The sequence below is a fragment of the Gallus gallus genome, chromosome 9 (genome assembly GCF_016699485.2).
Source record: "Gallus gallus isolate bGalGal1 chromosome 9, bGalGal1.mat.broiler.GRCg7b, whole genome shotgun sequence".
NCBI lineage: Eukaryota > Metazoa > Chordata > Aves > Galliformes > Phasianidae > Gallus > Gallus gallus.
This window is the reverse complement of record NC_052540.1, coordinates 21,989,311-22,016,752: the sequence shown is the minus strand read 5'-3', so window position 1 is coordinate 22,016,752 and position 27,442 is coordinate 21,989,311. Positions and strand designations below refer to the sequence as shown.

The following is a 27,442-nucleotide window of genomic DNA, read 5'->3' as shown; positions in this document are numbered from 1 at the left end:
CCCCCACTGACTGTTCCCAGCCAAATGGATGGAAGGTCAGCAGTGGGAGAAGCAGGTTTCCCTAAATACATGCATGCACTGCCTCAGCTCCTCCTGCATCCCTCTTCCGTCGCCCAATGGACGTGAGGAAGCAGCTCATGGCCACCTGGGTTGAGATTTTCCTCTGGTCACAGAACACTGGCCTAGGTGTGGCGCTGAGGGATGTGGGCATGGTGGGGGTGGGTTGGGTTGAGGATCGTAAGGGTCTCTTCCAACCTCAGTGATTCTGAAATCCCACTGAAATCTGAGAAATATTTGCCCCAGAGTTTTGAATTACAGGGTTGGGTGCTGCTGGAGGCTTCCAACCAATGGTTTCCAACAATGACAACTGGAAAAGACCTCTGAGATCCCCACCCAACCATGCCCACCTCACCATGCCCGCTGCCCGCATCCCTCAGTGCCACATCCCCACAGCTCTGAACACCTCCAGGGATGGTGACCCCATCCTCCCTGGGCAGCTGTGCCACTGCATCACTGCTCTTTGGGAGAAGAAATGTTTCCTAATACCCAGCCTGACCCTCCCCTGGTGCAAGGTGAGGCCATCACCTCCCATCCTGCTGCTGTTACCTGGGATGCTCTGACTCCCCAGGATAAGTTAACTTCTGCGATGTGTTTCTTCCTCCTCTCGACTTCTGAAATGAGCTGAATTAGAAACCTCCATCCCAGCTCACGTGAATGAATTATTAACTTCAGAACCAACTTCAGGTCAGCGGGCTGAATAGTTCAGGTTCCCGCTGCATTTATTTATGAAACCGGGTGCGGTTCCTATGTCAAATCTGTACAGAAAGGAATGTGTTGGGAACGGGGTGGGTTACGTCCGCTCCCAGCCCTGATTGCAGGCACTGGGGCCGGGCTGAGCCCCAGCCCTGGCTCCTCTTGGAGCCACCTCCAGCACAGAGCATAATGGAGGGGCTCATGAAAGCAACGAGGCCGGGCTGTGATGTTATTGGCAGGAGCTTCCTGCCGCTGAAATGTCATTTAGCTCTTTGGAGAACGGGGTGGGCAATGCAGCTCTGCCAGCCAGGAGCTGTGGGAAGGGCTGCTTGTTGGATCCGACTCAAAATTAATAAGGGAGAGCCAAGCCGGGGCAGGGAGGATTCAGGGGGTGGTTCACTGCTTTCCCAAAGTACAGCGGGCCCCATAGGACAGGTGTGAGTCCAGGTGCATGCTGTAGGGTCAGCTCCCGCTGTTGGCAGCAGCTGTGTCCCCACTGCGGTAGTGCAGCACTGAGCCAAGCCGGCCCTGCTGCCCTTGCTGCCCGTAGCTTGGAGTGGTTTGCCATCAGCTCTATAAAGGAGGAAAACGAGCTGTCTGACAGCACTCCCAGCGCCGTTACCTTGTTCTTCTTTTATGATCCTGGAAGCCTACCCGGCTTTCCATCACCAGACCGGCTTGCAGGCTCAGGAAACGCTGCCAAAAAGTGAAATCCAAACATGTTTTGCAGTGCTTTAGATAGAACCAGCCAGCGCTAGCCCAGTTCCCAGAGCTGTTAAAGTGGTATTTCCCACAAGGAAGGGTGTGCATCAGGACGGAGACGGCTTTTGATTTGGTAAATCAGATGGATGCTAATTAACACAGCGGTGATCGCGTTATTTTTCAAGGAGGAGAGAAGATAAAAGTCAAAAAGAAAAACAGAGATAAGAAGTCATGACATATTAATGATTCAGAACGTATGCCGGAGCTGGCAGAACAGAAAGTATGATGAATAATTCAAACGAGACAGGATTTTCCTCGCAAGGTCGGAGAACGTAAAAGGGACGGCTTTGGAGAGCTCCGCACTGCCTGGGGACCTCCGTCCGTCGCGGGCTGGAGCCGAGGGGAGCGCCTTGGTGGCACCGGGCATCCCGCAGCTGCAGGGCTGAGCCCGGAGCTTTGGTGCTGGATGGATTAAGGGCTGCTCTGGAGCCCGGGTCCTTGCAGGGCACGCAGGCAGCGATGCCGTAGGCGGCGGTGAGCGACGGGGCTTTCTCACAAAATGGCTTGAAAGAGGAGGGCGGCTCTGGAAGATGAACGTGAGTATGGTGCGCATCCGGTGCTTGCGGGCAGCTCGTTCCCTTCCTGTGCAGAACTGTGGTTTGGGAGGCAGATGACGCCAACGGTGCGAATGCCTGAGGGTGCAGGTAGAAAATCCCTGCCCGGTGTGAAGACCCTCAGCTCCCCCGGTCCTGGTCCTGACCCAGCTCAGACCTCAGCACAGCCCCAGTGCCTTCAGCAGCGTGCAGGGCTGGAGCCAGGCTCAGGAGCCGGGGCTTTCTGTAGCAGATGCGATTCGGCAGCCTGCAAGGTGTGTGGGTACATCCTGCAGTGACGTTGGGTGTATTTCAGGCAAAGCCACGGGAGCCTCCAGAGAGACCATCCTGCACACTGAGACAATATTTTTAACCTTATTTTGTTTCTTGATAAGTGTGACTTGGACTTGACCTGTGTGTCTGGCAGCGGAGATTGCGCAAAGCAATCCAGGATGGCTCGAAAGCGGCGGTCGTTTGTGAGTGTAAATGAGAGCCTTTGGGCATCCGACTGCCTCACAGAGAGAGAGATCTCGTTGCAATAGGTTCTGCTTTTTGCCTGCAGTCCCCGTGTGCAAGGAGGAGCAGATATTGTGTTGCTGTGACGGCAGGTGCTGGGCTGCATGGCAGCGACCCGTGGCCCTGAACCAGTGCTGGCCACGTCTGTGGCACTGCAGAGATAAGTGTGGCACGCATCGTGCCTTGCAAAACTGTGCTGTGTCATGCACGGTACGTCAGTGGAAGCAGGGAGAGGGGTGGCAGAACAGAGGCTGCATGGTAAGGGTTAGGGCAATGAGTGCTGCCCAACAGAGGGGGATCCCACCCCAGCTTTGGGGTGCTGGGCAGGTGCTACCCCAACCTGCGTCTCCTCCTATGGGGTGTGATGCACGCAACCGCCTTGAGCTCTCTTTAAAAGCCTTTGGGACTACGAACCCTATTTTTAAGCACCACGTCCCTTTAGAGACGTGCCCAATTTTAGCTGGCAGTGCGGTGGGAAGCAGAGCTTTGTGCTCAGCAAAGCTGTTCCCTGTGCCACCCAGCTGACTCCTCGTGCCTCACTTACGTTCTCGTGACTTTGGGTCCCTTGCTGTTAACTGGGAGGGCTGTGCAGTCTGCTGAGGCTTTGGGATGAGTTTCCTGAGGCGTGCAGCCCTCTTGCTGGGGGAGGATGGCTGCTCCCGCTGCGCCTGCCTGGGGTGGGGGACTCTGGCTTTTCTCCAGGGTTGAAAATCATCTGGGAATACTGAAATGGAACGGTGACAAACGGAGCAGCAGCAGCACCTGGGGTGTATTTTGTGTAGCATCTTATGCACTGCATGGGGGAGGGGCTCCGTTCTGGGGGCAGAATGAGAGCACAGTGAGAGTGGAACAGCTCAGACCTGCAAAGCGTTTTCCCCTCTGCCCTCCTTTCCCTCAGCAGACGTGTTCTAAATCTCCTCCATCCCTCTTCCTCCCGTAATTAATAACAACCCCGGCGAGGCTGGGCTGCTAATTGGAGCGCAGCACGGGCAGTGCCAGGCCGGTAAGAGGATTATTGGCTTTCTGTGCCACTGGTTCCAGTGTCAGTGGGAACCCCCTGGGTCAGCAGCAGGGCAGAGCGCAGCAGCCCATCCCCTCCTGCCTCCTCCTCGCCTTCTGCTCCCTCAGTGCCTTCCCCATCTTACCTAGTCTGGGTGGGTCATGGAAGTCGGCTTCAGGTTTTTCTGCTGTTTAATATGGGATCAGGCTTTGTAACACCGCAGGAGGAATGCAAATGTTGACACCAGGCTTTCTTGCAGCGTGTTCAAAAATACCCAGCCCGCCTACCTCGCACCTTCGGAACAGCTGAGGTTTGTGCCTTGCAGGACTTACAGCAGGAGCTCTCGGGAGCTGAGCCCCATCTATTGCTGCTTCTGTCATGGAGCTGCTGTGCTGGGCACGCTGATCTGTAAGGCATTTAGGAGGCACAGCCGGTGTGTTCAGGTGTTGTCTTGGGGCACCTGCAGGAACAGAATCACAGAACCATTAAGGCTGGAAAAGACCTTTGAGATCCCCAACCCAACACCACGATGCCCACTGCCCACATCCCTCAGCGCCACATCCCCACAGCTGTGAGCACCTTCAGGGACACAGTGACCCCAGCACTCCCTGGGCGGATGTGCCACTGCATTACCCCTCTTTTGGGAAAGAAATTCTTCCTAATATCCAACCTGAACCTCCCCTGGTGCAACGTGAGGCCATTACCTCTCGTCTTGCTTCAGACACAGCATGACCCCGACGGTAGCAGCAGAGATTGGGACACGGAGCTCTCATCCGAGCAGCCCAGGCAGGAGGATCCCATCCCAGCAGGGTCAGCTCCCCCCCACCCACCCACTGGGACGGCCCAGAGGGCTGGGATTGCTCTTTGCCCAGCAGCAGCTCTCTGTTCCCCATCACAACCCAGCAGTGTCAGTCTGTCCTGCTGCACCGCGCTGAGGGCGCAGCCACTGCTTCGTGCACACAGCTCTGCCTAAGTGGGTTATGGTTGGAGATTAGCTGGAAATACCTCCGCTTAAATAGCGCACGGATTAGAAATAGACCTTTTCATTACAGGAATAGGTCACGGCAATTTGCTTTCTATTTTTTGCCGTCCTCCCCCAGCACTGAGTTCAGCACACGTTCGACCCACTGCTCAGCGCATTGGAGCTGTCGGCTGCAGATCTTCCAAATTCTCAATTAATTAAGGAAACGTTTCCCTGCATCCTCCTGGCCGTGGGCAGGCCGTGGCCCAACACGAGCCCAATGTGGTGACCCCAACCCCTGAGCTGCTTCCATCGCACACGGGGCCAGGGTGAGGGTGTAGGACGGGCACGTTCCCCTTAACGAAGCACTGCAGTAATTGTTGACTTCCTTCATCACTTTGATTTCCAGCACACGGATATTAAATAACACTCCTCGAGGAGAGGGAAATAAATTTTCCCTGGGAGTTACGAGCCTGCAGAGAAAAGCATAAATTCATCAGATGCGTTTGGTAAAAACAATTAGAAATAATTTAACCTGACACCAATAGCATTAAATGAGATTATGGAAAGCTGCAAAACTGCACTCACCGTTTAATAACATAATTGCATTGGGTCCCCGTGAGTTTCCCTTTCTCGGGGTGGCTGCACTGTACCCCCACCAGCTGCATCCCTGCGCCTCTGTGAAGGACATTGGGGCTGCAGTGGGCGCAGTCACTCCATGCTTCTCCTTCACCAACCACAGCAGGGCCTGGGATGCAGCAGGCATTTCCAAGTAATACAACTCATTAAACGACAGCAATCAATTAGAAGTGGGCGATAAGTGCCATTGCAGGAGCAGACCTTGGCAGCTCCCATACCTGTGTGATGGAGAGGCAGCTCCAGCCCTGTTGGGCATGGCATGGCATGGCATGAGATCCTATGGGATGGCATGGCACAAGGTGGCACAGCACGGCCCCTGGGGAAGCACCAGGCACTTTTGGTGCTGGAAAAGCTCCATGACAGGCCTGTTTTGAGGAGCTAAGCTGTGCTCAGAGCACCCAGCCCAGCACTCAAAGGCAATCAGCTAAAATGAGCAGTGACTGATGTAACCAAGGCAAGACAAAGCACACACAATTGCTTTCAGGCTAATATGTAGATTTATGCAGAAAACAAATATAAAGAGCTGCATCTGTTGCGAGCAAAGTATAATTCATCATCAGGGAAGAGGTTTTGTTTCCTCACAGCTACATGTGCTGTAGTTATGTATTTTATTTTCCTTGGGTTTGCGTGCGGTTGTGTTGGGTGTTTTTTTGGTTGGTTTCGGGGGTTGGTTGTTTTGAGTTTTCTTTTGTGAAGTTACATTTCTGACTTGGAATACAGATTGGGAACTTTACAGCAAGGGCTGAACAGATTCTAACATGGCCAAGGGCAGCCCTTGGCTCTGGGGCACATCCCAAGGGCCACAGCAGGGCGAGCAGCCTCAGCAGGTGGCACACAGGGCTCAGCCCCTGCAGCCCCCAGGCAGGCTTGGAGCTGGGATCTGCCCTCCATTGAGCATCTGTCCTGTAGGCCTGGGAGAGCAGTTTGGGGGCTTTGGGCACAGCCCCGCTGCTGCTCCGCAGCACGTTCCTGCAAACGGCTGCGTTAAGCACATCATAAATCATTAGGGAAAAGCAAAGCAGCAGCCTGTACTCCTGTGAACCTGAACTGCATCTCAATGCTGAGCAGCTCATAAAGACGCAGAGGCAAAGGAATAGCAGGAGATAATTGCCCTTGGCTGGGAGGTGGGAAGCAGTGGCGGCGGTGGATTTGGTGGTGCTTGGGCAGAGTGGTGCAGCTGGGGCCATGCATTGGAGGGCACCTACAGGAGCATCTCCAACCAGGAAGACTCCTCTGGAGAAATTGCTGAGCGTTGGTTTGTACTCCAGATGTCATCTACTTGAGCTTGGGCTGCAGGGATGCACCAGGGCACTGCTGTTTTCCTTGGTGCCTTCAGCTCCCAGTGATGGTCCCCGTGTGCTCAGTGCTGTGCCTCCCCGCTACTGGAAAGACATGGAGGTCCTGGAGTGTGTCTGGAGAAGGGCAACGGAGCTGTGAGGGGTCTGGAGGACAATGCTATGGGGGGCGGCTGAGGGAGTGGGAGGGGTCAGTCTGGGGAAGAGGAGGTTCAGGGGGCACTGAGAAACATTCCTTCTCCAAAAGGCGGTGGCAGAGCTGCCCAGGGGATGGTGGGGTCACCGTCCCTGGGGGCGTTCAGCACCATGGAGATGTGGCCCTGGGGGACGTGGTTGTTGGGCTGGGGTTGGGGATCTGGGAGGTCTTTGCCAACCTTAATGCTTCTGTGGCGCTGTGATTCTGTGCCCTGCACAGCACCCACAGGGCAGTGGAGGCAGCAGCTTCAGCTCACTGACACGTAATTACAGGGCCGGTTCCTCCCATCCCGCTGCCCTCTGCTCCCCGTGCACACGGAGAAGTAGGGCAGGAGGGTTTGCATTACAGAACTGCTCTTTGGCTTCGTGACCTCCTCTGTGCATGCTGGAATTCCTCGGTTAATAGGTTTAGAGTGGCTGCAAAAACATGAAGATGCGGTGGTGCTGCGCTGGCGTCGTGCATGTGAACTATTCCAGCTATTTCCTCGCTCACATTCCTTACCAAATGTGCCTGTGAAACCAGTTTATAAATGGCTTTTTTTTTTTCCCTCCACGTGGCCTTGGAGATTACACCGAATTCCAGAGCCCTGTGCAGAGATAAGGGGATCCCTGCTGACCTCGCACCGTGTTTACCCAATGTGTTTGCTGGCCCTCCTGGAGCCAGGAGAGAAAACAGAGGAAGGGGAACTCACAGCCCCACTGGTTTCATCCAACCCCAGCGATGTGTCCTTGCTGGGAAAGCGTGTGACAGTGGCACATCGCTGCCTTCATAAAGGAGGAGGGAGGATTGGTTCCCTGTGGCACCCAGCATCTCCTCGGGGGGGTTAAGGAGGAGCAGAGCCCCTCTGCTGGGCTGCTGACGGCCTCATTGCAGCCCATTTACTCCTTGAAGAGTGTTTTTTGGTAATTGCCTTTAATGCACCTTTGTTAAAGCGATGAGGCGGTGTTTGCTTCCCACTGAATTCAGTGTAATTCCACTTTAACCATACTTGGGTGGTAATCCCCAGCTTGCCAAAGCAGTGATAAAAGCTCTGCTGTGTGTATCAGCACATTTCACACTGCTTGGGAATAAAATTAGCTGTCCTGACTGCTGGTTTGGCCTCCAGAAGCACAGCTCCCAGAAGGCTGCCATTCTGCCCTATTGAAACGGCCAAGAAATACCTTCAATGGAAGGGGATTTGTTCCTTCCTTGTTTCCTCCGTAATCCACCCGGAGCAGGGAGGTGCTGTGGGTGCTTCTGAAAACAGAGGTGTTTTTTCCTCCCTTTTCTGCCATTATCTGCCCAGGGCAGGAGCTTGGAGCTCGATGATCTCTGTGATCCCCTCCAATCTGAGCCGTTCTATGAATTTTGCCCAGATGGGAGAAGGGGAATCTGTCACCGAGTTCAGCCTGAGATGCTTAAAAAGGAGCCCAAAGCAATGGTTAGGAGAAGCCCTCTGCCTCTCCTCTGCCTGCAGCAGAGCTACAGTGGGACCGCAGTGTGCAGGGTGTGATTTCCCCCTCTTCCTTCACACCCCCCCGTCCTTACTCTAAATAAAGCAAAGGATTAACGTGCTAAATCTAAATACTGAAACCTGCCAATGCAAATGGAGTTTGCTGAGTCTCCCCAACGCAGCCCCAAAAGGCCGAGCGGTGCCTGCTGTGCTGGCCGGGCTGCGGGGTTTCATCAGGCAAACAGCACTCATAGGAAACAGCGGCAAGATGTCGAGCGTGCGTCGCTCCTATATATAGTTTGGCCTTAAAACACAAATTCCTGAGTTCCTGTTTGCTTTCGCGATAAGGGAAGGTGTCTGTCACCATGGTATCTGCGTGCGCCTCGCAGCAAAGGATCACTGTCAAAAAGCTCCTCACAAAGCAGTGCTTTTCCCTTAGAAATGCAGGGCTGTGGGGACGGCGCGGTGCTGCCCCTGCCCTGCCGGGGAACACGTGGCGTCGGGAGGGCAGTGGGTAAAAATGGGCTGCTGGATAAAATCTGGGGCCAGGGGTCGTGTGGGGCACAGACTGACTTCTGGCTGTGAGATGGGGAGCTCAGCTGGTTGGCTGTGCAGGAGGTGGTCTCTGGTGGGTGACAGCCACCGCGCAGCCGTGACGTGTGGGTGCCCCATCCCTGCAGGCATTCAAGGCCAGGCTGGATGTGGCTCTGGGCAGCCTGGGCTGCTGGTTGGCGACCCTGCACATAGCAGGGGGGGTGAAACTCGATGGTCACTGCGGTCCATTTCAACCCAGGCCATTCTGTGATGCCATGATTCTGTGACTTCCCGCAGCAGCGGCAGGATGCTCGTGCAGGGAAAGGGAAGCAGGGCTGCCCTTTAGAGGCTTTTTATTATTATTACTTAAAGGAAATCCGTGACATGAGCTGTTGTTGTTCAGAGGAAACGTGTGTTGCTGCTGCTTCACGGAGCAGATTAGCACCATTTCCCCAGCAAAGCCCCAGCTGCATAATAGCAGCAGTCAACTTGGCCTGGGACTCAGCAGCTTCATCAGAAAGGGTTCCTGGAAGCCTCTGCTTTGTCAGGTAAAGGCACTGTGTTCTCTTGGACCAGTGGTGGGTTCCCAGTAGGCTGCAGCAAGCAGGCACTGGGGAGGCTGAGGCCATGCATTTGGCAGCAAAGTTCTATATATTTAGGCCTCCAAAACTGGGAGAAACCCAAAGTTTTCCCAAAAAATGCCAATCCAAAAACATGTGGTTGTGTTCTGCACTGCTGTGTGTCCCTGTGGGGCTGATTGGTGCCTGGGAGTGGAGCTGTGGATGATGCTCCCAATGATGGATCGGGATGGGGAGGGCAGGAGGGGCCAGCTGGGGCTGCTGGGCTTCCCTGTCCTCCTCCTTCCCCTGAAAGCTCTGCACTTTATCATAAGAAAGAGAAAGCACGTGAGGTGTCTTTAATATGGGGTTTGTGTAGTGCCAAAACGGTGAAACAAAGTAAGCCTGATGGCTGGTGGTAATAAGCAGGCTGGCTTTCAGCGAGGCCCTGCACTTGTGCAATGAAAGTTGCAGGAATTCTGCTTCCGTGAGAGACTGCTGTTTCAGAACAACCTCAGCTGGCTTTGTTTGCATTAAAACCTCCTTTGCAGTGAATAAAATAACTGTAAAGCATGGTCTTTCATCTGCAAGGACTTGTGCTCGCACCCTCCCCCCTTTAAAATTCATATGAAGCTCAAGTTGTTCATCTCTTTGCAGGAACAGCCCATTTGATGTAGGCTTGTAAAAGGGAAGAAATGACATATGTGTTGTGAATAACAATAAGTGGTTTCTTCTTGCAAAGGGTCAAGTGGAAATATGGTCCCCGTGTATAATTAGAAATGTAGAGGGCTGACGCTGCAAGGGTAAACCAACTGCATCTGTCTGCAAAGAAAGAAAAATAGTGTGTTAAAAAAAAGAGAGAGAAACTTAGATATCAAACACAGTTTGCTCTGCAGCCCAGTGAGGAACTGTTGTGCCCTGCTGGGGCCTGGAGGTGGGCTGAGGACTGCTGGCCTTCCACCTCTGAGCTCTCCTTTCTCAGCACTACTTTCTGCAGGTGTCATAGAATCATAGAATCACAGAATGGCCTGGGTTGCAAAGGACCACAGTGCTCATCCAGTTCCAACCCCCTGCTATGTGCAGGGTCGCCAACCAGCAGCCCAGGCTGCCCAGAGCCACATCCAGCCTGGCCTTGAATGCCTGCAGGGATGGGGCACCCACAGCCTCCTTGGGCAACCTGTTCAGTGCGTCACCACCCTCTGAGTGTTGTATGGGGTCACACCATCCCTTGGTTTTCCCTTCTCCCTGCAGAGCTGATGGCAGCTGGCAGCCAGGGGTGGCCCCGGCATGGTGGGTTGGCAGTGCCCTGAGCAGCACAGTGTGCTCTCCTCTCCCCCGAGGTGTTGTCGTCACTCTCAAGGCAGAAAAGAAATCTTCCAATCGATCCCGCGTGCCGTGAGATCCTATAAATAAAGCTGCTGCAGGCTGCCAATGTCAGGCTGGAACCCAGCAGGCTGCTCCCCGCCTCGCAGCACTCAGATAATGCTCAGACAAAGACGTATATCCCCAAAATATGCCATAGAACCACCGAGGTTGGAAAAGACCTCCAGGATCATTCAGTCCAACCGTCCGCCTGCCGCCAACATCTCCCCACCAAACCATGTCCAACAAAGGCAGGATGTCAGCTGTGACCCTGCTGTGGTCACAGCTGTGGAACCACCACCTATTTGTGCTGCCTTGGCCAAACCAGCTGTACCGTTGTGCCCATGGAGGGCCGTGGCTGGGAGCCCGGGTGGCACCAGGGAGGGTCAGGGTGCGTATTAGGACAGATTCCTTCTCCCGAAGAGCAGTGCTGCAGTGGCACAGCTGCCCTGGGGGTGGTGGGGTCACCGTCCCTGGGGGTGCTCAGAACTGTGGGATGTGGCCCTGAGGGGTGGGTTGGGGTTGGTGATCTGAGAGGTCTTTGCCGACCTGAATGGTTCTGTGATTCTGTGATCCCGTAGAAGGCGGCGGCAGAAGTTTGGTCTCCTGTTCTCCATCCCGCTGTGTCTGTCGGTCCGTTGTGTAGCGTTCCTGCCAGGCCGGCCGGGCGCTGCTTTAATTCGCGATTCCAGCACCGCAGAAAGCATCTCAATAGCGCGGTTGCCGGCGCGTCGGGCTCGCCTTTGACCACACAGAACATCCCAGGCACAATTCGCTTATTAAGGCTTCGTTAAACGGCCAAAAAAGAAATGGAAAGCGTGGGCAAAGCGCTCCCCTCCCCGTTACGGACCCGGGGCCGGGCCCCGCCGGCGGCCGCCCCCTCCGCCCCCTCCTCCCCTCCCCGACGGCCGCCGGAGGCGCTCTGAGCGGCGGAGCCTCCGGGGCGGGCGGTCCGCGGTACTGGCGGGCTCAGACCGGGATATATATACATAGATATATAGATATAGACATACATATATGTAGTTTTTAACGCGGAACCTTTCTCTTCGTCCCCCCCCCTCCTCCTCCCCCCGCCAGGATTCCCGGGAGGATGGCATGGATTTAGGCAGCGACGCCGGCAGCAGCCGCTCCAGCTCGGAGTCCAACTCCAGCAAAGTGACTCCGTGCTCCGACTGCAAGTCCTCGCCGTCCCCCAGCAGCTTAGACCTGGCGGCGCTGGACGACGACTCGGAAGAAGAGGAGGAGGAGGAGGACGACGACGACGACGAAGACGACGAAGCCGCCTACCTGCCTCCCCGCTGCCCGGGCCCCGCCGATGCCCTCCGCGCCGCTCCCGCCCTCCGCCGCTCCCCGCAGCGCTCCGCCGCTCCCCGCCCGCGGCCGCACCACCGCCCGCTGCCCCCGAAGCAGCAGCAGCAGCAGCGGCGGAGCGGCGGAGGGGCGCCGGGGCCGGGCGGGCGGCGGGCGCGGCGGGGCGGGGGTGGGGGAGCGGCGCAGCCCCCCCGGGAACCGCAGCCGCCCGCCATGGACTGGGCGGCCCTGGAGAGGCACCTGGCGGGGCTGCAGTGCCGGGAGAAGGAGCGCGGGCAGAGGGCCAACCCCGCCTCGGTGAGTGGGGGCCGGGGGGAGCGGGGCGGGGGGGGGCGCAACTTCGCGGAGCGTCCCTGGGGTTGCGCGGCGGGTATGGGGTGATGCCGGGCGGCGCTTCCCGCTGGCTGAGCCGGGCGCCGGCGGGGATCGGGCTGAGCCGCAGAGCCCAACAAACGCGCTCGCACGGGGAGACGCCGCGAATTGTTTCCACGGTCGCGTCATCCGCAGACGAAGTCGGGCAGAAGTCGGGCACGGTTGGAGCCGCCGGAGCGGCCGGGCGCTCCTCGGGACTTTTCCATCGGGGATGAATGGGAGGGAACGTCCTGAAGGCAGCGCGGGAGCCCCGCGATGCGCCTCGCCCACAGTCCGCAGCTTCCCCGCCTGCTTCGGGTTTTGTTAAGGCGTTCCAACCCCCTCACATCCTGTGAAGTCATCTGGCTCCGAGAGGTAGGGGATTTTCCCCGAAATCCTCGAATGACAGCTAATTGCTGAAAAATGCGGGTGGGTCCCGGGCACGGTGAGCGGGGCTGGTAGGTGAGTGGGGCAGCAGTGCGGGGCGCTGCGCACGGGGCCTGGGCTGGGGAACCTCAGCGCCTGGGGACAGGTAGCCTCACGTCCCTAATCGCTGCTGTGCGCGCAGAAAGCCGGCTTTAAAGAAGAAAGAAAGGAAGAAAGGAAGCCCGTTTTTGTGGCTCGGAGGCTTTGTGCGCTATCTGATGAACTCCCGCTGCCCCGAGCTGCCGGAAGGAGCAGCACTGCTGGAAACTCATTGCCTGCGGTGATGTGCTCAGCGAGGGCAGCCCCACCTGAGGAATTCTGCCCAGATGTGTTTCTCTGTCTGCGCAGAGCCTGCGGGGCCCCGGGCTGGGAGGGATGCGTGGTCTGGTGGTAGAGCTGCGAGGTTTCTGGGCAACCTGGTGCAGGGTCTGATGTAGTGGTTGGCAGCAGCCCGTGGCAGGGGTTGGAGATGGATGGTCTTTGAAGTGCCTTCCAACCCAAACCGTTCCTTACCGTGATGCTTTCCTGAAGTTGGGCATCTCGCTGTTTGTAACAGCGTTTTCTTGCCCCGCTGGAAACCCAAATGTTTGGACGCGTGAATATGGTGAAGTGAAACCAGGCAGGGGGGAGACGGGTTGGTTTTCTCCAACAGCAAGGACACGTGTGGGAAAAGAGAGATTTCATTGTGAGGGGGCCTTGGTTGGGGCCATGTGAGCTGATCTCGTTAACAGGGGCAGCTGTTGTTTTGAATGGGAGCATTTCTTCGGCTGGTCTGTGTGAACAGGAGTCCAGTGCAGACGTCGAGAAGAACAAAACCCTGAGCAGTCCGTGTGAAGTTGGAGCCATAGGGAATTCTTTCTGCTGTGGGCAGTTGCAGTGAGTTGGTGTCATTGTGCTCCGGGAGCCAGCTGTGACCTGAGTCACCAGGCTGTAACCCAGCACTGCTGTGGGTGGTGGCTGTGCCGTAGCTCTGCCCATCCTGGCCCCGGCTCCTTCCTGAGCCTCTTTGACATTTCGAAGGATGAGCCTTTAAAGGAACATCCATCCATTCCTGGACAAGCAGTCCCATTTCCTCCCCCGCCGGTGTTCCCCATCCCAGCCCCCGGCCCACAGCTGCACCAGGAGCACAGCAGATGTGCTGTGCTGTGATTTACAGCACGTGGGAGCCGTGCAGGAAGCGGGGCTTTGCTGCTCACCATCTCACTAATGGTTCTAATAAAATCAAAATCAGCATCGATGGTTTTAATACTCCTTCCATGGCATCTCTGAGGATGGCGATTACAATCAATAGCATGTATTTTCCAGAGAATAACACCTGCACATTCCATAGTCAGTTTAAACTTGTGGGGCAAGGAAGTGGCTTGGCCAACCAGCTTGCCTCTTCAGAGCCTGTGGCAGTCAGAAGATGGATGTCACTGCTGAATGAACCGTGCTCTCTGGAGCAGGCTTGTTGCAGGCAGCAGCGATGGCAGCTTTTCCTGCAGCCTCCAGGTCTGTGGTCCCCTTGGCAGCACACGACACGTTGTGCATCAGCACGGCCTGCCCAGGCTTGTGCCTCGCCTCCAGCTGATGGGTCCTGCATTGTGCTGAGCATAGCTGTGTTAGGAAGTTCAATTTGTTTCCTTCTGAATCATTTGACTCTCGAGGCTGTCTTGATTTAGAGGAGATGGGCGCAGGGCTCTGCTCTGCTCCCAGCTGTGGTTCACTGTGGCTGGATGCCCAGAGAGATGGATTCCAAGTATGGACTGTGGTCCAGGATTAAATCCTGGAGTGATTTAGTGGCTGTCCTGGCGGGGTCTGGCCCTGTGTCTGCTGGCTGAGCTCAGTGGGAGCGCAGTGCAGAGCTCCTGCCTGCCGGTGTGCTCTGCCTCCGGCATTCAGGGAGCAAACGTTTGCTTGGCGAGATGGACAGCGAGGTTGTTTTCACTTAAAATAAGTCCTAGGTGCTTGATTGAGCCTTCTTAAAGCATTGGGTTCCTCGTCCCAAGAGGCATTTCCCCAGACAAGAGCTGCCTGAGCCTTCACTTCTGACACGCTCATTTTCAAAATCAAACTTGTGGCTTGAGGGGAATTGCATTTCTGTCATTCCTGTGCTGCAGAAGCCCTGCCAGACCTCCTCACACACCTGACAGCAGCGTGCCTGGGCTCTCCTATTTATCGGCTGGAGCACTTCTCCTAGGAGGAAAAGCTGAGGGAGCTGGGCTTGTTCAGCCTGGAGAAGAGGAGGCTCCAGGGGGACCTCACTGCAGCCCTCCGGTACCTAAAGGGAGATGATAAACAGGGGGCAGAGAGACTTTTTACGTGGTCTGGTAGCGACAGGACAAGAGAGAGTGGCTTTAAACTAAAAGATGAGAGAGATTTAGGTTGAATGTTAGGAAGATGAGGCCCTGGCACTGCTGCCCAGAGCTGTGGGTGCCCCATCACTAGGGGTGCTCAGGGCTGGGCTGGATGGGGCAGCCTGATGTAGAGGGGGGCAGCCAGCCTGTTGCAGAGAGTGGGACTGGGGGGGGAGGGGGGGGGGTTTAAGGACCTTCCAACCCAACCATCCCATGGTTCTATGATCTTTAAGGTCCCTTCCAACCCAACCATCCCATGGCTCTATGATCTTAAAGGTCCCTTCCAACCCAACCATCCCATGGGTCTGTGATCTTAAAGGTCCTTTCCAACCCAACCATCCCATGGCTCTATGATCTTTAAGGTCCCTTCCAACCCAACCATCCCATGGTTCTGTTATCTTTAAGATCCCTTCCAGCCCTACCATCCTATGGTTCTCCGATTAAATTCCTTCTTCTGCACCCAAAGAAAGGGAATGGGGCTGTTTGGCTGGGAGGGGCACTCCAGGGGCAGCTTTTTTGTGTTGATGAGGAGCACAAACCCTTCAGCCTCAGGAAATCCTGTCACTGTGTTGAACATGGGCTGACCTTCCACGCGTGGTATCTCCGACACGCCTGGTGACACAGCACAACACCATGACTGCAACGTACTTCGGCCGCTTTCCACCCAGCTCAAAGGTCAGATGAGGTTGGCAGGGTGTTAATGGTGCTGCCAAAGTGTGCCCTGTCAGTCAGCTCAGGGAACAGCTGTAGGTGCACTGAGGGGCCCGGTTCTGGAAGAACGTTTGTAATTGCACAAAGTGGGCAGATGTGTGTTTGCTGGGGCTGAAACCGGTCCAGGCAAAATGGTGGTAATTAACAATGCTAAGTAAAAACTCTACAAGCTGCCTCTGTCAGTGCTGCAAAGCCTGTCATTAAAGAAAGTGCAAAATACGTGGGGTGACAGCGTGCAGGTGCCTTTCTGATGAACGGTTCTCCTTTATCTGAGCGTTGATGTGATGGGAAGCGCTCTGTTATGGACACCAGCAAGCTGCCCGGCCGTCTGGTGAGTGGCTGTTCCTTATGGTGTGCAGAAATCCCCAGCTCAGACTGAGAAAGTGGGGCTGTGGCAGTGCTGGTTGCAGTGCAGGCAGCAGCAAAGTTCCAGGTTGGATGTCAGGAAATGTTTGTCCTCCAAAAGAGCGGCGCTGCAGTGGCACAGCTGCCCTTGGGGTGGGGGGGTCGCCGTCCCTGGGGGTGCTCAGAGCCGTGGGGATGTGGCACTGAGGGATGTGGGCATGGTGGGGAGCACTGGGGTTGGGCTCGGTGATCCTGGAGGTCTTTCCAGCCTTAATGATGCGATGGTTCTGTGATATCTTTAAAAAGTGCCATTTGTGATGCTGCCTGTTCGATGACCCGTGGGTGCGTTTTAAGAGTATTTGGGGGTATTTGGTGCAGTCAGTAGCAAAGAGTGAAGATTTCTAAAGAGAGAGGAGAGCTTCTGGGGAGGTCGTGCCGTGGTTGGTATGGATTAGTTTTGCAGTGTAACCCCACAGCCCGGTGCCCCTGCTCCTCCATCACACAGCACTGACGTCCAGGGCTGCAGGAGCAGCAGGAACACTTGGCTGGGTACTAATTATGCACTTAGGCATCATTTTCTTGCATATTGTGTGTGTTAAGCGGGAGAGTTGGAGTTTTCCAGTTCTCAGAATTGGCCTGTGCTGTGCCAAACCTGTTAATCTGACTGCTGAAGGACCATAGCTACTGCAGCAACGCTCGGGGACGGTGTGTGTGTAACAGTGGTGTGTGTGAAGAGAGAAATTGCAGGCAGAGTGTATTAAAAAGCACAGGGAGAGTCAAGTATTTATTCAGTGCAACGCAATGCGCATTTGGGGTCTGCAGAGGAGCACCCAGGAGCGATGGGGGAGCTGTGGGTCAGCTGCCACTGCTGATGGCAGAGCCTTTTGGGAAGGAGTGCTGAGCCCCAGCCCCTCAGGATGCTTGAGATGTACTCTGTCCCCTTAGGGATAAATGGGAAGGGGAGGACCTTCCCTGTGTTGTGCCACGTTTTGCCAAATCCATCCCGTTTCTGTGAGCAAAGCATTGATGGCTCTGATGGCAGTGAGCTCCCGCACTACCTGAGCTGAGTTCTTCCCTGCCACAGGAGTGCTCCATAACGGCTGTTGTCTTCAAGGGTTTCCAGCTTTTTCAAGCACTTGTATCACTTTCACCCACTTTGTCTTTCCCCATCACGCCTATGGAGTCATTTGCGTCACAGCAGCAGTAGATCTTATTTATACCACCAATTTCAGCTTCCTGCTCCTGATCTATGGATCGCCTTTAAATGAGAGCGTTGCACTAAAGCCATTTCTTTCAACCTGTCCGTGCTTTGTTAGAATGAAAGCCAGGCGCTCATGTGAGCTGGGAGAAATAATGACAATGGGATGGGGGTGGGGGGAGGAAGGAAAAGAAAGGAAAGGGGAAAGGAGAAGGGGAAAGGAAAAAAAGAAGGAAGGAGGAAGGGAAAGGAAAAATGAAAGGGGAAAGGAAAGAAAAGGGAAAGGAGAAAGGAAAAAAAGGAGAAAGGAAAGGGAAGAGGTAGGGAAAGGGAAAGGAAAAGGGAAGGGGGAAAGGAAAGAGGAAAGGGGAAAGAAGAGGGGAAAGGAAAAAGGAAGGGGAAAGGGAAAGGAAAAGGAAAAAGGAGAGGAAAGAAAAGGGGGAAGGAAAGGAGGAAGGGAAGGGAAGGGAAGGGAAGGGAAGGGAAGGGAAGGGAAGGGAAGGGAAGGGAAGGGAAGGGAAGGGAAGGGAAGGGAAGGGAAGGGAAGGGAAGGGAAGGGAAGGGAAGGGAAGGGAAGGGAAGGGAAGGGAAGGGAAGGGAAGGGAAGGGAAGGGAAGGGAAGGGAAGGGAAGGGAAGGGAAGGGAAGGTGTGGGGATGAGATTTACTGCTCTCGGTTGGTAGGTGGCAATGCTGGGGAAAAAGATTAGAGAGAACTGTATGGAAGTGCTTAATTCTTTATGAACACAAAAACTGGTAGTATGTGTGGTCTGCAGAGGATTGAAATGCTTTTAGAGAGTTATTAAAAATTTAATCTGAATTTTTTGATTTAATGTAACTCCCATATTGGATTTATTAAAGAGGGACTTGGGGAAATAGAGGAGTTCTGTGCCTGGGTTGTGTGTGGCCATCGTGTTTTGTTTTCCTTCCCAACAGGAATTGGATGATAAACTGATCTCAGCGGTGTAAAAACAAGTAATCTGTGATTGCTGCTCCTCACTGAGTTCTCTGTGCTGTGCATTTGCATTGGTGCCCATCTCTGATAGCTTAACAAGGGCCGACGTAAGGTTTTTTCCCATACAGGAGCAGAAGGAGCTGCTGAGGGTCGTATTGGTGAAGGGCTGAATGAGCTCTGGAGCAGTGTGACAAGGACGTGGCAGGATGCTGAGCTCCGTGCCTGCTTCTCACCTGCACCTCGTGCAATAGGATTGTGTGTTAGGTGAAGGCTCTGTGCTCATCGCTGGCTCCAGCCTCGCCCTGGGCAGACAGCTCTAACAAAATGATTTATGTTGTGCTGCAGCAAAGCAGAGAAAAGAAGAATGTGAAAGTTCTTGAGGAAAAAAAAAAAAGGGGTTTTTTGTTGCAAGGAAAGGGGGCAGCTCAGATGAATGCGTGCAGAATTAATTACAGCTGATAGAGAAGCACGAGCCCTGGTGCTGTCACTGCATGCTCAGAGCCGTGCTGCGAGCCTCTGTGCCCAGGCAGTGCCTGGTGTTATCTGCAGCACATGGTGAGGTTGGATGTTAGGAAATGGGGTGGTGATGCACCTGCACAGACCGTGCAGAGTGGTGGGGTCACCATCCATAGGGGTGTTTGGAACCGTGGGGATGTGGCACTGAGGGATGTGGGCATGGTGAGGTGGGTTGGCATTGGGTTGGGGAGCCTAGAGGGTTTTCCCAACCTTAATGGTTCTGTGATATACTGCGTAATGTATGCTTGCTAATTACTCTCATGTGTGAGTTTTGAACCAAACAGAAGTGGAACTGAGCCCACAGTTGCACAGGGACAGGGGTGATATGGACATACTGATATCCTTTTTCCCCCAGAGGGTGGTGACGCACTGAACAGGTTGCCCAAGGAGGCTGTGGGTGCCCCATCCCTGCAGGCATTCAAGGCCAGGCTGGATGTGGCTCTGGGCAGCCTGGGCTGCTGGTTGGCAACCTGCACATAGCAGGGGGTTGGAACTGGATGAGCACTGTGGTCCTTTGCAACCCAGGCCATTCTGTGATTCTGTGATAGCTGTGCTGCTGCGGTGTTCCTAAAGCTTTGGAAAAGCATGGGTTGGTGTGCAAAGGGTGTGCAAAGCCGAGGGCTGGAGAAATGAACACCACTTGGGCTTTGTTTTCTGCTCAGGGAGCTCCTGGACAGACAGGTGTCCACCCCTGCACAGGGCACGGGCAGCAGTTCTGTGCTCCTGGCTTGGGAGCGCGTTGCTGTGACTGCAGTTAGTGCTGCGGGAGGAGGCTGAGCTGAGCCCTGCTGTGGAACTGCTAAAAGCAGAGGGCTCCCAGAGCTGGGCTCACTGGAAAGCAAAAGCCCACAGCCAAAGGGAGAGTGACAAATCTGATTTACGAGGCGAGCATCGCTCCTTTGCTCTTATATGGAGCTGCCTCGCGCCAGCTGCAGCTCCTGCCACTGCATGACTAAGAGTGCTCAGCTGGGACCCACCCTTACTATTACTGGTATTTTTAGCATTTTCCATCCCTGTGCTCAGCCTGCCTGCCCTCACCGTGCTGAGAGCTTCACTCTGCTCTCCCACTGCACCAACCCAGGGGTGCCACTGGGAGCCCTGTGTGTGCACGGGGAGCTGCTGGGCTGCTGCTGGTGGCTTTGTGAGCAGTACAAATAGACCAAAAATAGGAAGGAAAGGGAAAAAAAAAAAAAAGCATAGATTTCTGCTAGGCTTTGTTATGGGCACCAAACTCCCCAGCTGCCTATTTCTGTCCTGTGTCTCAGCGTGTTTGTGTTGGATTTGGCTGCGTTTGACAGAGAAGCTTGGGATTTTGGGTGACGTGGGAGCATAGTTTATGCAATTCTTCAGCCTGCAAGTTCCTAATCGGGTCTTATTCCACACATTTGGCAATTAAATGAGATCTCATGTAGAGACTTCCCCTGCCTGAGCCTCCCAGCCCCCACCTGCTGGGAATGGGGCAGGTGGCTCCAGGTGGTGGTACTGGACTAACCCCAGAGTAACCCCATTTCAGGGTCTCTGAGCACTGACAGAGCTGTGGTGTCCCTGTTCATTGCAGGGAGTGGGACTGATGGCCTTTAAGGTTCCCTTCCAACTCAAACCTTTCTATGATAACCCCAGAACAGCCCCAGAGTGATGGCAGCACCATCCTCACACGCTGCCCTCTCTCACTTATGGGCTCGTTGATGACTGGCAGCATGGAGCGCTGTACTAAAGACAAACGAATATATACGCACAGGTTGTGTCTATGCTCCTGCATGGCCGGGCTGCAATTTCAGGATCTTTGTTGGAAGCACACAGACCCAGAGCACAGGCTGTGGGGTTTCGGCTCATGGATGTCCCCATGCAGCCCCTTGTGCCTGCTGGGGGAAGCTGAAGGCCACGTGGCTCTTCATCATCACTGGGGAGATGTGTCTCATTCTTCCCCTTCCCTTCCTTCTTCTCACGCGGTGCTGCTCCCAATGTTGTCAATGTTGAAGACTTTGTGACAGCAAAAGCTGTCCTGAAGGACATGGAAGGGAAAAACAATCATTTCTGGTCAGTAAACTTCTGTAACTTCTTGTGGATTGGGTAATTCATTGAAGTTGGGTGATTTATTACAGCGGATGCGGACGCAGCCCATCTGTGGCTGTGACGTTGAGTGGCTTTGACTTGGGCTTGGTGCTGCCTTGGGTTTGTGCTGAGTGAGAGGATGCAGAGAGGAGGTGATGGGGCTGAGCACCTCTGGTTATGGCAGACGGTCCCCAAAACCCCACCATGCTGTGAGCATCAGGTCTGCACTGTGTGTATATCTATACACAAACACTGAATGTTGTGTGTGGCCAGTGGAGTTTGCTACAGATCCTCTCCTGATGAGGACAGAAATAGCACTGCAGAGCAAGGTGTGTTGTAACGTGCTTGTGTTCTCCATAGCATTTTGCATAGTGTGACTGTTGCATTTCCAAAGGAGCAGCTTATCCTTAAGGACATAAATACAGCCGCGGGGAGGCAGCCATAGCTCTTCAGTTGCTATCTCACCGTGCTCATTAGAATGGAGAATTGGTTCTCCATTCGTGAGCAGCAAAAAGCCGGTGGGGGATCGTACCTATTAATCATCAGGCCATTTGTAAATCCTCTATTAAGCACGTGTGAGCCAGCTGATTAATGGCACCATTGGAAATGAGGGCCGTGCAGCTGTAGCAGCGAGCTGATACAGGTGGGATGCCTGCAGGTCGGCCGCGTGGCTTTTCCTGTTGCAGCACCAAAAAGCTGTGAGTACCTGGGTGCTGCAGTCACCATACAGCATTCCAGGGCACTCACAGCACTGTAACGTTGGGGTGAAATCAGTGGTGCTTTGCAGAAGGGAATGGGAATCGTAGAACCACCAAGGTTGGAAAAGACCTCCGAGGTGACCCAGTCCAACCCTCCCTGCATCACCGGTGTTTCCCACTAAGCTGTGCCCTCAGAGGGATGGTGACTGCTCCACCTCCTGGGAAGCGGTGTCCTGGGCGGCGTGGATGGGTGTGAGTGATGATCCGCTCGCAGGGAGGAGTGGCACAGCCCGGCGGTGGGAGGCTGCTCAGCATCGCCCTCCCTCGAGAAAGAAGAAAGCAGTGACAGTGCCGAGCATTAGACATGAACGTAATCCAAACAAATGTTCCCCTTTCCAAGGAGATTTCTAGTATTAACCGATTAAAATATAATCTTTTCTTTTTTTCTTTCTTGCTAGATTTAAACCCTGGGAAGCTTTAGCTTGGCTTAGAGAGCAGCTAAACCCGTAACTCCTGGTAAATCGCTGGCAAATAAAGATGAAATCCCGTGATGCCCCTTGTAATTCCCAGCTGGGTGGGGGGGGGGGAGCAGGTCTGTGTCCCCACGCCATGGGGCAGGGGTCAGCACGCAGCATGGGGTGGTTGTGCTGATAGCTGCATGGGAGGAGAGGAGCGCAGTGGGATGGGACCGGCCACAGCTTCCTGTCTGCTGCTCACCCGCATGGCTCACTTCCTTCCCATGGAGGTGGGGATGTGCCCCCCCACATCCTGTGGTTGTGTCTGAGGTCGTTTCCCCCGCGTGGGGACGGCTGTGGGAGAGCTGAGGGTGCGCACGGGCTGAGACGTGACGTCTTTTCCCCCAGCGCTGGGACCACCAGGTGGTTGTCCTTCATTTCTCAGAGCTCTTTTCCAACCTTAGTGATGCTATAATAACTGATGAGGTCCCGGTGATTGACCACAGGATAGGCAGTGCTCCTGGTAAAGCCACTTTTCCCTTCTTTTTGGGGAGCGCAGCATCTCCCCACACCCCAAACCCTCTGCGGAGCATCCAGGGGGGAGCAGTGGGAGGGAGGGCTCAGGGCTGTGGGGTTCCCTTATGATGTGCCCAATGGCTGACGTGGGAGATGAGTTGCACATGGTGCTGCTCTGAGCTCACCGTGGGTACCTTTCCACGCCAAGCCCAAGGTGTGTGCGGTGCTGAAAGTGAATGTTTAAACACTGATGTTTGGGAAGCCCCACCTCGGTGAGTGGGACGCTTTGCAGATGCAGGAGGAAGCCATGTTTGGGGCATTTGGTGTATTTGCCCTTCATTTTTGAACCTTATCCCACGAGTTCCCATAGCTCTTCTCCTACCACCTGCATTTCCACTTCGGGTGAAGCTGCAGACTGCTGTTATCTCCTCCAGCACGGAGGAGGAGCCAGCAGAGCTGGGCAGAGCTGTTTTCCCACAAAGGCCGATTTTTCTGCAGGCACATCTGGTGCAGGGATCCAATATGGGAGCAAGTGCCTCTGCAGTCATTTACATTTTGGAACCTCACAGCTGGCTGCGAGGAGGAGCAGGCGATAGCTGGTACTGCAGAATAGAGCCATGTTGCATTTAGGATCCTCGAGCCGTGAGCTCATCGCTGGGCAGTGTTGGCCTGGGGGGGCAGTGGCCATTCTGGGGGTGAGCCGTGCCCAGCAGGAGGCAGGGCTGGAGGGTGGGGGCTGCTGCGTTCTCACGGCCAGCAGTGCCCCATACTCTTGCAGGTGGGGCTGTGGGGCAGCTGTCAGCTGAGACTTTTACAATAGAAAGCAAAGTGGGGGTTCGGTTCCCCCATGTGCCTCTGGCCTGAGCTCGTGGGGGATATTTGCTGATCCTATAGTGTTATTTTGGAGTGGCAGTGAAGCCATCGGCGAAGGGCAGCAAGCCATCGTCCTGCAGAAAGCCTCTGCGGAGCAATCATGGAGCCATGGGATGGTTGGGTTGGAAGAGACCTTAAAGATAACAGAACCATGGGATGGTTGGGTTGGAAGGGGCCTTAAAGATCATAGAGCCATGGAACAGTTGAGTTGGAAAGGGCCTGGAAGCTGATAGAGCCGTGGAATGGTTGGATTTCAAGGAGCCATAAGGAAGATAGAGCTCTGGAATGCTTGGGTTAGAAGGGGCCTCAAAGCTCATAGAGCCGTGCAGTAGTTGGCTTTCAAGGGGCTCTAAAGATGATAGAGCTCTGGAACGATTGGGTTGGAAGGGACCGGCTGAGGTTGCCCAAAGCCCCGTCCAACCTGGCCCTGAGCACCCGCAGGGATGAGGGCGCTCGTGGGGTGTTCGATCCCCGCAGGCCGTGGGGCAGTTCGGCTCCGGCTGTGCCGTGCTGGCGCTGTGTGCCACGGGCTGTGCGCTGCGGGAGGCGCTGCGGGGCCGCGCGGTGCGGGAAGCAGCCGAGCCCCGCGCCCCCCCTCTCCCCCCCGCGCCCGGCGGAGCAGGCGGGGCCGGGCGGCAGCGTCCATCTTAGCGGCCGCGGGATGCTCGGAGATGGTCCTGCAGGAAAACTGCGCCTACCGGGTGAGGGGCTGCGGGGCCGGGCCGGGGGGAGGACGCGGGTTTGTTGCGGCGGCTTTGGTTTATTTCCGTAAGGAATCAGCGGGGGGCGCGGGGTAACGGAGCCGCGGGGAGCGCTCGCCGGCAGCCTTTGTGGAGGAGCCGCGGTCGGGCCGGGCTTTGTGCTCGCCATGTGATGCTCGCAGCCGCAGTGAGAGCCGCGGTGGGGCTGAGCGGAGCGGAGCGGAGCGGCGCGGCTCGGGGATGCTCCGGTCCCGCCGTCAGCCCGCCCCGCAGCGCGCCCGCAGCCCCGCCGCAGATGAAGCTGCTCCGGGTGAGTGCGTGCGATCCGCCGGCCGTATCGCTGCGGGAGAGCCGACCCAGAAGAGAACGATTTGTGAACGCGTCACCTTGCGCCGCTCGATGAGGAACGGACCCCCCCGAGCAGCCACCCCCCCCCCCCCCCCCCCCCCCCCCCTCGGGGCAGCACCCATCCCGAGCTGCGAGCGTCGCCTCGTCGCGCAATGGGAGCCTGGCATCCCGCGGTGGATGCGGCACCAGCGGCCGTGGTTCGGTTCAGTGGAGGCATTGGGTTGGGCTGGATGGGCTCAGAGCTCTTTGCCAAGCTGAATGACTCGGTTCTTGTTGTGCCTTCGTTGCTGTAGACTGAGGGTCGGTGCTGCTGGGGGTGCACCTGCCCGGGGAAGGGCAGGGTTTGGGGCTGGGTTGGTCCATCCGCGCATCCCCTGCACTATGGCAGCACTCAGCAGTGCATACGTGCGGCGTGGGGCGTGTTGCAGAATGGCCCGGCAGCGTTCCCAGCAGCAGAGCCGGGCCTGGGGAGAGGGGCAGTGCTGGGCAGCTCAGCTGCGGCGTTCCTCTGAACTCAGCCTTCATCTTAAGGCTAAACATCTCTTATTGCTAAAGATATCATGGAGGGAAACGATATCAGGGCGCATATCTGTATATAGGGCTAATTCGGCGGGTTTTTCAGTAGATGCTTTCACTGCAGCAAGCGCTTCTGGAAATGGATTTCCCTTTTTGCTCCTTTGGAAAAAAAAAAGCAATGCTGTTTTTTCGGTCTCTGCTGGAGGGAAGCTGGTTTTTCTGCAGCTCGCAGCCTGTTGCTCTCCTGTCGCTATAAATGGGGCCATTGTTTCTGGGCGGTGGATGTTTTCCTGGCACGTTTGCTGAGATGCTGTGGATCTCGGGGGCAGTGGGCACACGGCGCCCTGTGGGCAGTGCATGGTGGGCAGTGCATGGTGGGCAGTGCATGGTGCCAACCTGGCAGCATCCCCATGTGCTGCTGCCCCGGTTTCATTGCACTGCAGCACTGCCGCTGCATTTGATCCGCTTCCACTGAGCTGCTTGTTTATGAACTGATCTCTCTCCTCCAGAACAGTAAATATTAGGGCAGAAGGAATGCAGATCCCTGGGAAACAGGAGCTCAATGCAGTCTGTCTCACAGCCTTCCTACCCCCGCCGGCCCATTAGCCCGAAGGCCAAACACGAACCCCAGGTTGTGGTTCCATCTGGGAGCCAGCAGAGCTGGGGCTGCCCGCGCTCCTCACATCCCGGCCCACACGGCTCTCTGCAGCTCCTGGGGATTTAGGAGAGCTGCAGAACAAACAGAGGAGCGAGCCAGCGCGTGGAGGGAGGCTGGGGACATGTTTGCCTTAGGGAAATTCAGTAGAAAAGCTCTGACCCGAGCGCCGCAGAGGGACCTGCTGCCCTTGCACTCCTCCCTTTGCTCTCCTTTGGGTTCTCTGTGCTCAGGAGGCTCCGAGCTCTGCCCTGAGGCTGCCTGCATGCTCCATGGTCAGCTCTGTGCACTGCCAGCCCTACCAGGGTCAGCCTCCGCCAATGGGGAATTTCTAAGATCTGATAGAGGAATGCCCTTTGGAAACTCTGAGCAACCAAATGAGGACATGTGGCCCGAAGGCTACGAGTAACCCAAGCGTAAACAAAAAGAAGCTTCCTCTTAGTTATTTCCTTTCCTGTTTTATGCTGATTTATTTTCCCGTGCCAAATATTTTGTTCCGAGCTCCATTTTTTTTTTTTACTCCTATCATAGAATCATAGCATCACAGAATGGCCTGGGTTGAAAAGGACCACAGTGCTCATCCATTTCCAACCCCCTGCTATGTGCAGGGTCGCCAACCAGCAGCCCAGGCTGCCCAGAGCCACATCCAGCCTGGCCTTGAATGCCTGCAGGGATGGGGCACCCACAGCCTCCTTGACAAGACTTCTTGGCTTCTTCCCACCTGGGCACACTGCTGGCTCCTGTTCAGCTGCTGCTGACCACCACCCCAGGTCCTTTCCTTCCATGCAGCTCTCAGTTCTGCCCCACACCCACAGCAATGCATGGGGCTGTGAGTGGGGTGCAGGACCCGAACCTCGGTCTGCTTGGAGTTCATACAACGGGCCTTTGAGAAGAAGCCCCACATGGGCCATACAGCACCAGCTGCCCGCTGCTCCCAGAGCCACAGCCATGGCACAGAACAAAGGCTGCGTTCTGGAGAGCAGGCTGAGGGCCTTCTCATTCAGTCTGATCCCAAGAATGCTCTACAAAATACATGGGGAGCATGGGATGTGCTAAAGCCCAGGTGGGAAGGGTCAGCATCATCCCCCAACCTGCAGTGAGTTGTTTTAGTTCACAGGGAATTTAGGTTTCTTCTCTGATATCTCAGTGACAGCAGCAATTGGAAGCTGATGCTGAGCAGAAGGGGATGGTGGCGGTTCCCTCTCCCAATGGAATAAACACCAACATTATTCTGGGGCTTTGCATCGGCTCAAACCAGCATTACATATGCGTGGCGTGGTTTAATTTAGCTCCTCGCTGGTCCACGAGCAATGAAGCAGCCCAATCCCTCACCTTGCCTGAGCAGACCCGGAGGCTGCCACCCCATCCCAGCAGCCCCCAGCCCTGCACTGGAGCCCCGCAGCCCCATATACGCCTGCATCAAGTTCTCCTTTGGTGCTATAAAAAGCAGAGCAGCCTCAGGTGGCTCCGGCTGCTTCTCACAGCACTCCCCTTGCACTCAGCAGTGCTGTAACCATGGAGCCGGCTCGCAGCTGATGCAATCTGACGTCTGCATCCTTCCCCAGGAGGAACCCGCAGCTGACGGTGCCCACAGCTCTGCACAGAGATGCTCTGAAATGGGGGTTGTCGCCGGGGACAGGGTGGGACCACATCTATGGGTTGCACTGAGATGTTCCTCCTGCGTGGGGCATCCGGGTGTGGGGTTGCAGCCCAGCCTGGGTGGCCGAGGGCACGAAGGCTGCGCTGAGCAGCGAGGTGGTGCCAGGGGCAGCGGAATGGTGTTAAACTGCAGCCCCAAAGCCCTTCCTCCACTCTGCGGGGTTTATTTCTCAGGTTTCTGGTGCTGCTGTTGTGGCAGGGAGAGGAAATGTATCCGGGGAGAGATGCCACACTGCCTGCTTCCCTTTAGCAGGACTTGCTTGTGACGTGGATTGCCACGTT

The 27,442-nt window shown here is 55.6% G+C and overlaps 1 protein-coding gene and 1 long non-coding RNA gene across 10 annotated transcripts in view; one reads left to right on the top strand and one right to left on the bottom strand.

The window, feature by feature from the left end:
• The window catches only part of SCHIP1 (schwannomin interacting protein 1), a 131,080-nt gene that overhangs the window by 92,988 nt on the left and 10,650 nt on the right, over nucleotides 1-27,442 (top strand). For 4 of the 8 annotated variants that reach the window (XM_046898448.1, XM_040705586.2, XM_025153632.3 and 1 more), the window contains exon 5: nucleotides 11,618-12,148. In XM_046898448.1, the coding sequence (XP_046754404.1) occupies nucleotides 11,618-12,148 (531 nt within the window). Of the gene's footprint in view, nucleotides 1-11,617; nucleotides 12,578-15,690; nucleotides 16,007-23,901; nucleotides 24,293-27,442 lie in introns of those variants that run through there. The other 4 variants (XM_004943521.5, XM_040705589.2, NM_001389521.2 and 1 more) reach the window with 4 other exon arrangements.
• Nucleotides 740-11,897, bottom strand: LOC101750745. Of its 2 annotated transcripts, XR_006930843.1 has the most exons (5): nucleotides 11,828-11,897; nucleotides 11,090-11,281; nucleotides 5,114-10,000; nucleotides 4,269-4,998; nucleotides 740-4,024 (listed from the first exon to the last, which is right to left on the bottom strand). It is a non-coding gene; the product is annotated as an uncharacterized LOC101750745 (long non-coding RNA). The 2 variants fall into 2 exon arrangements; XR_005862282.2 differs by lacking the exon at nucleotides 11,828-11,897 and having other exon boundaries at nucleotides 11,090-11,408.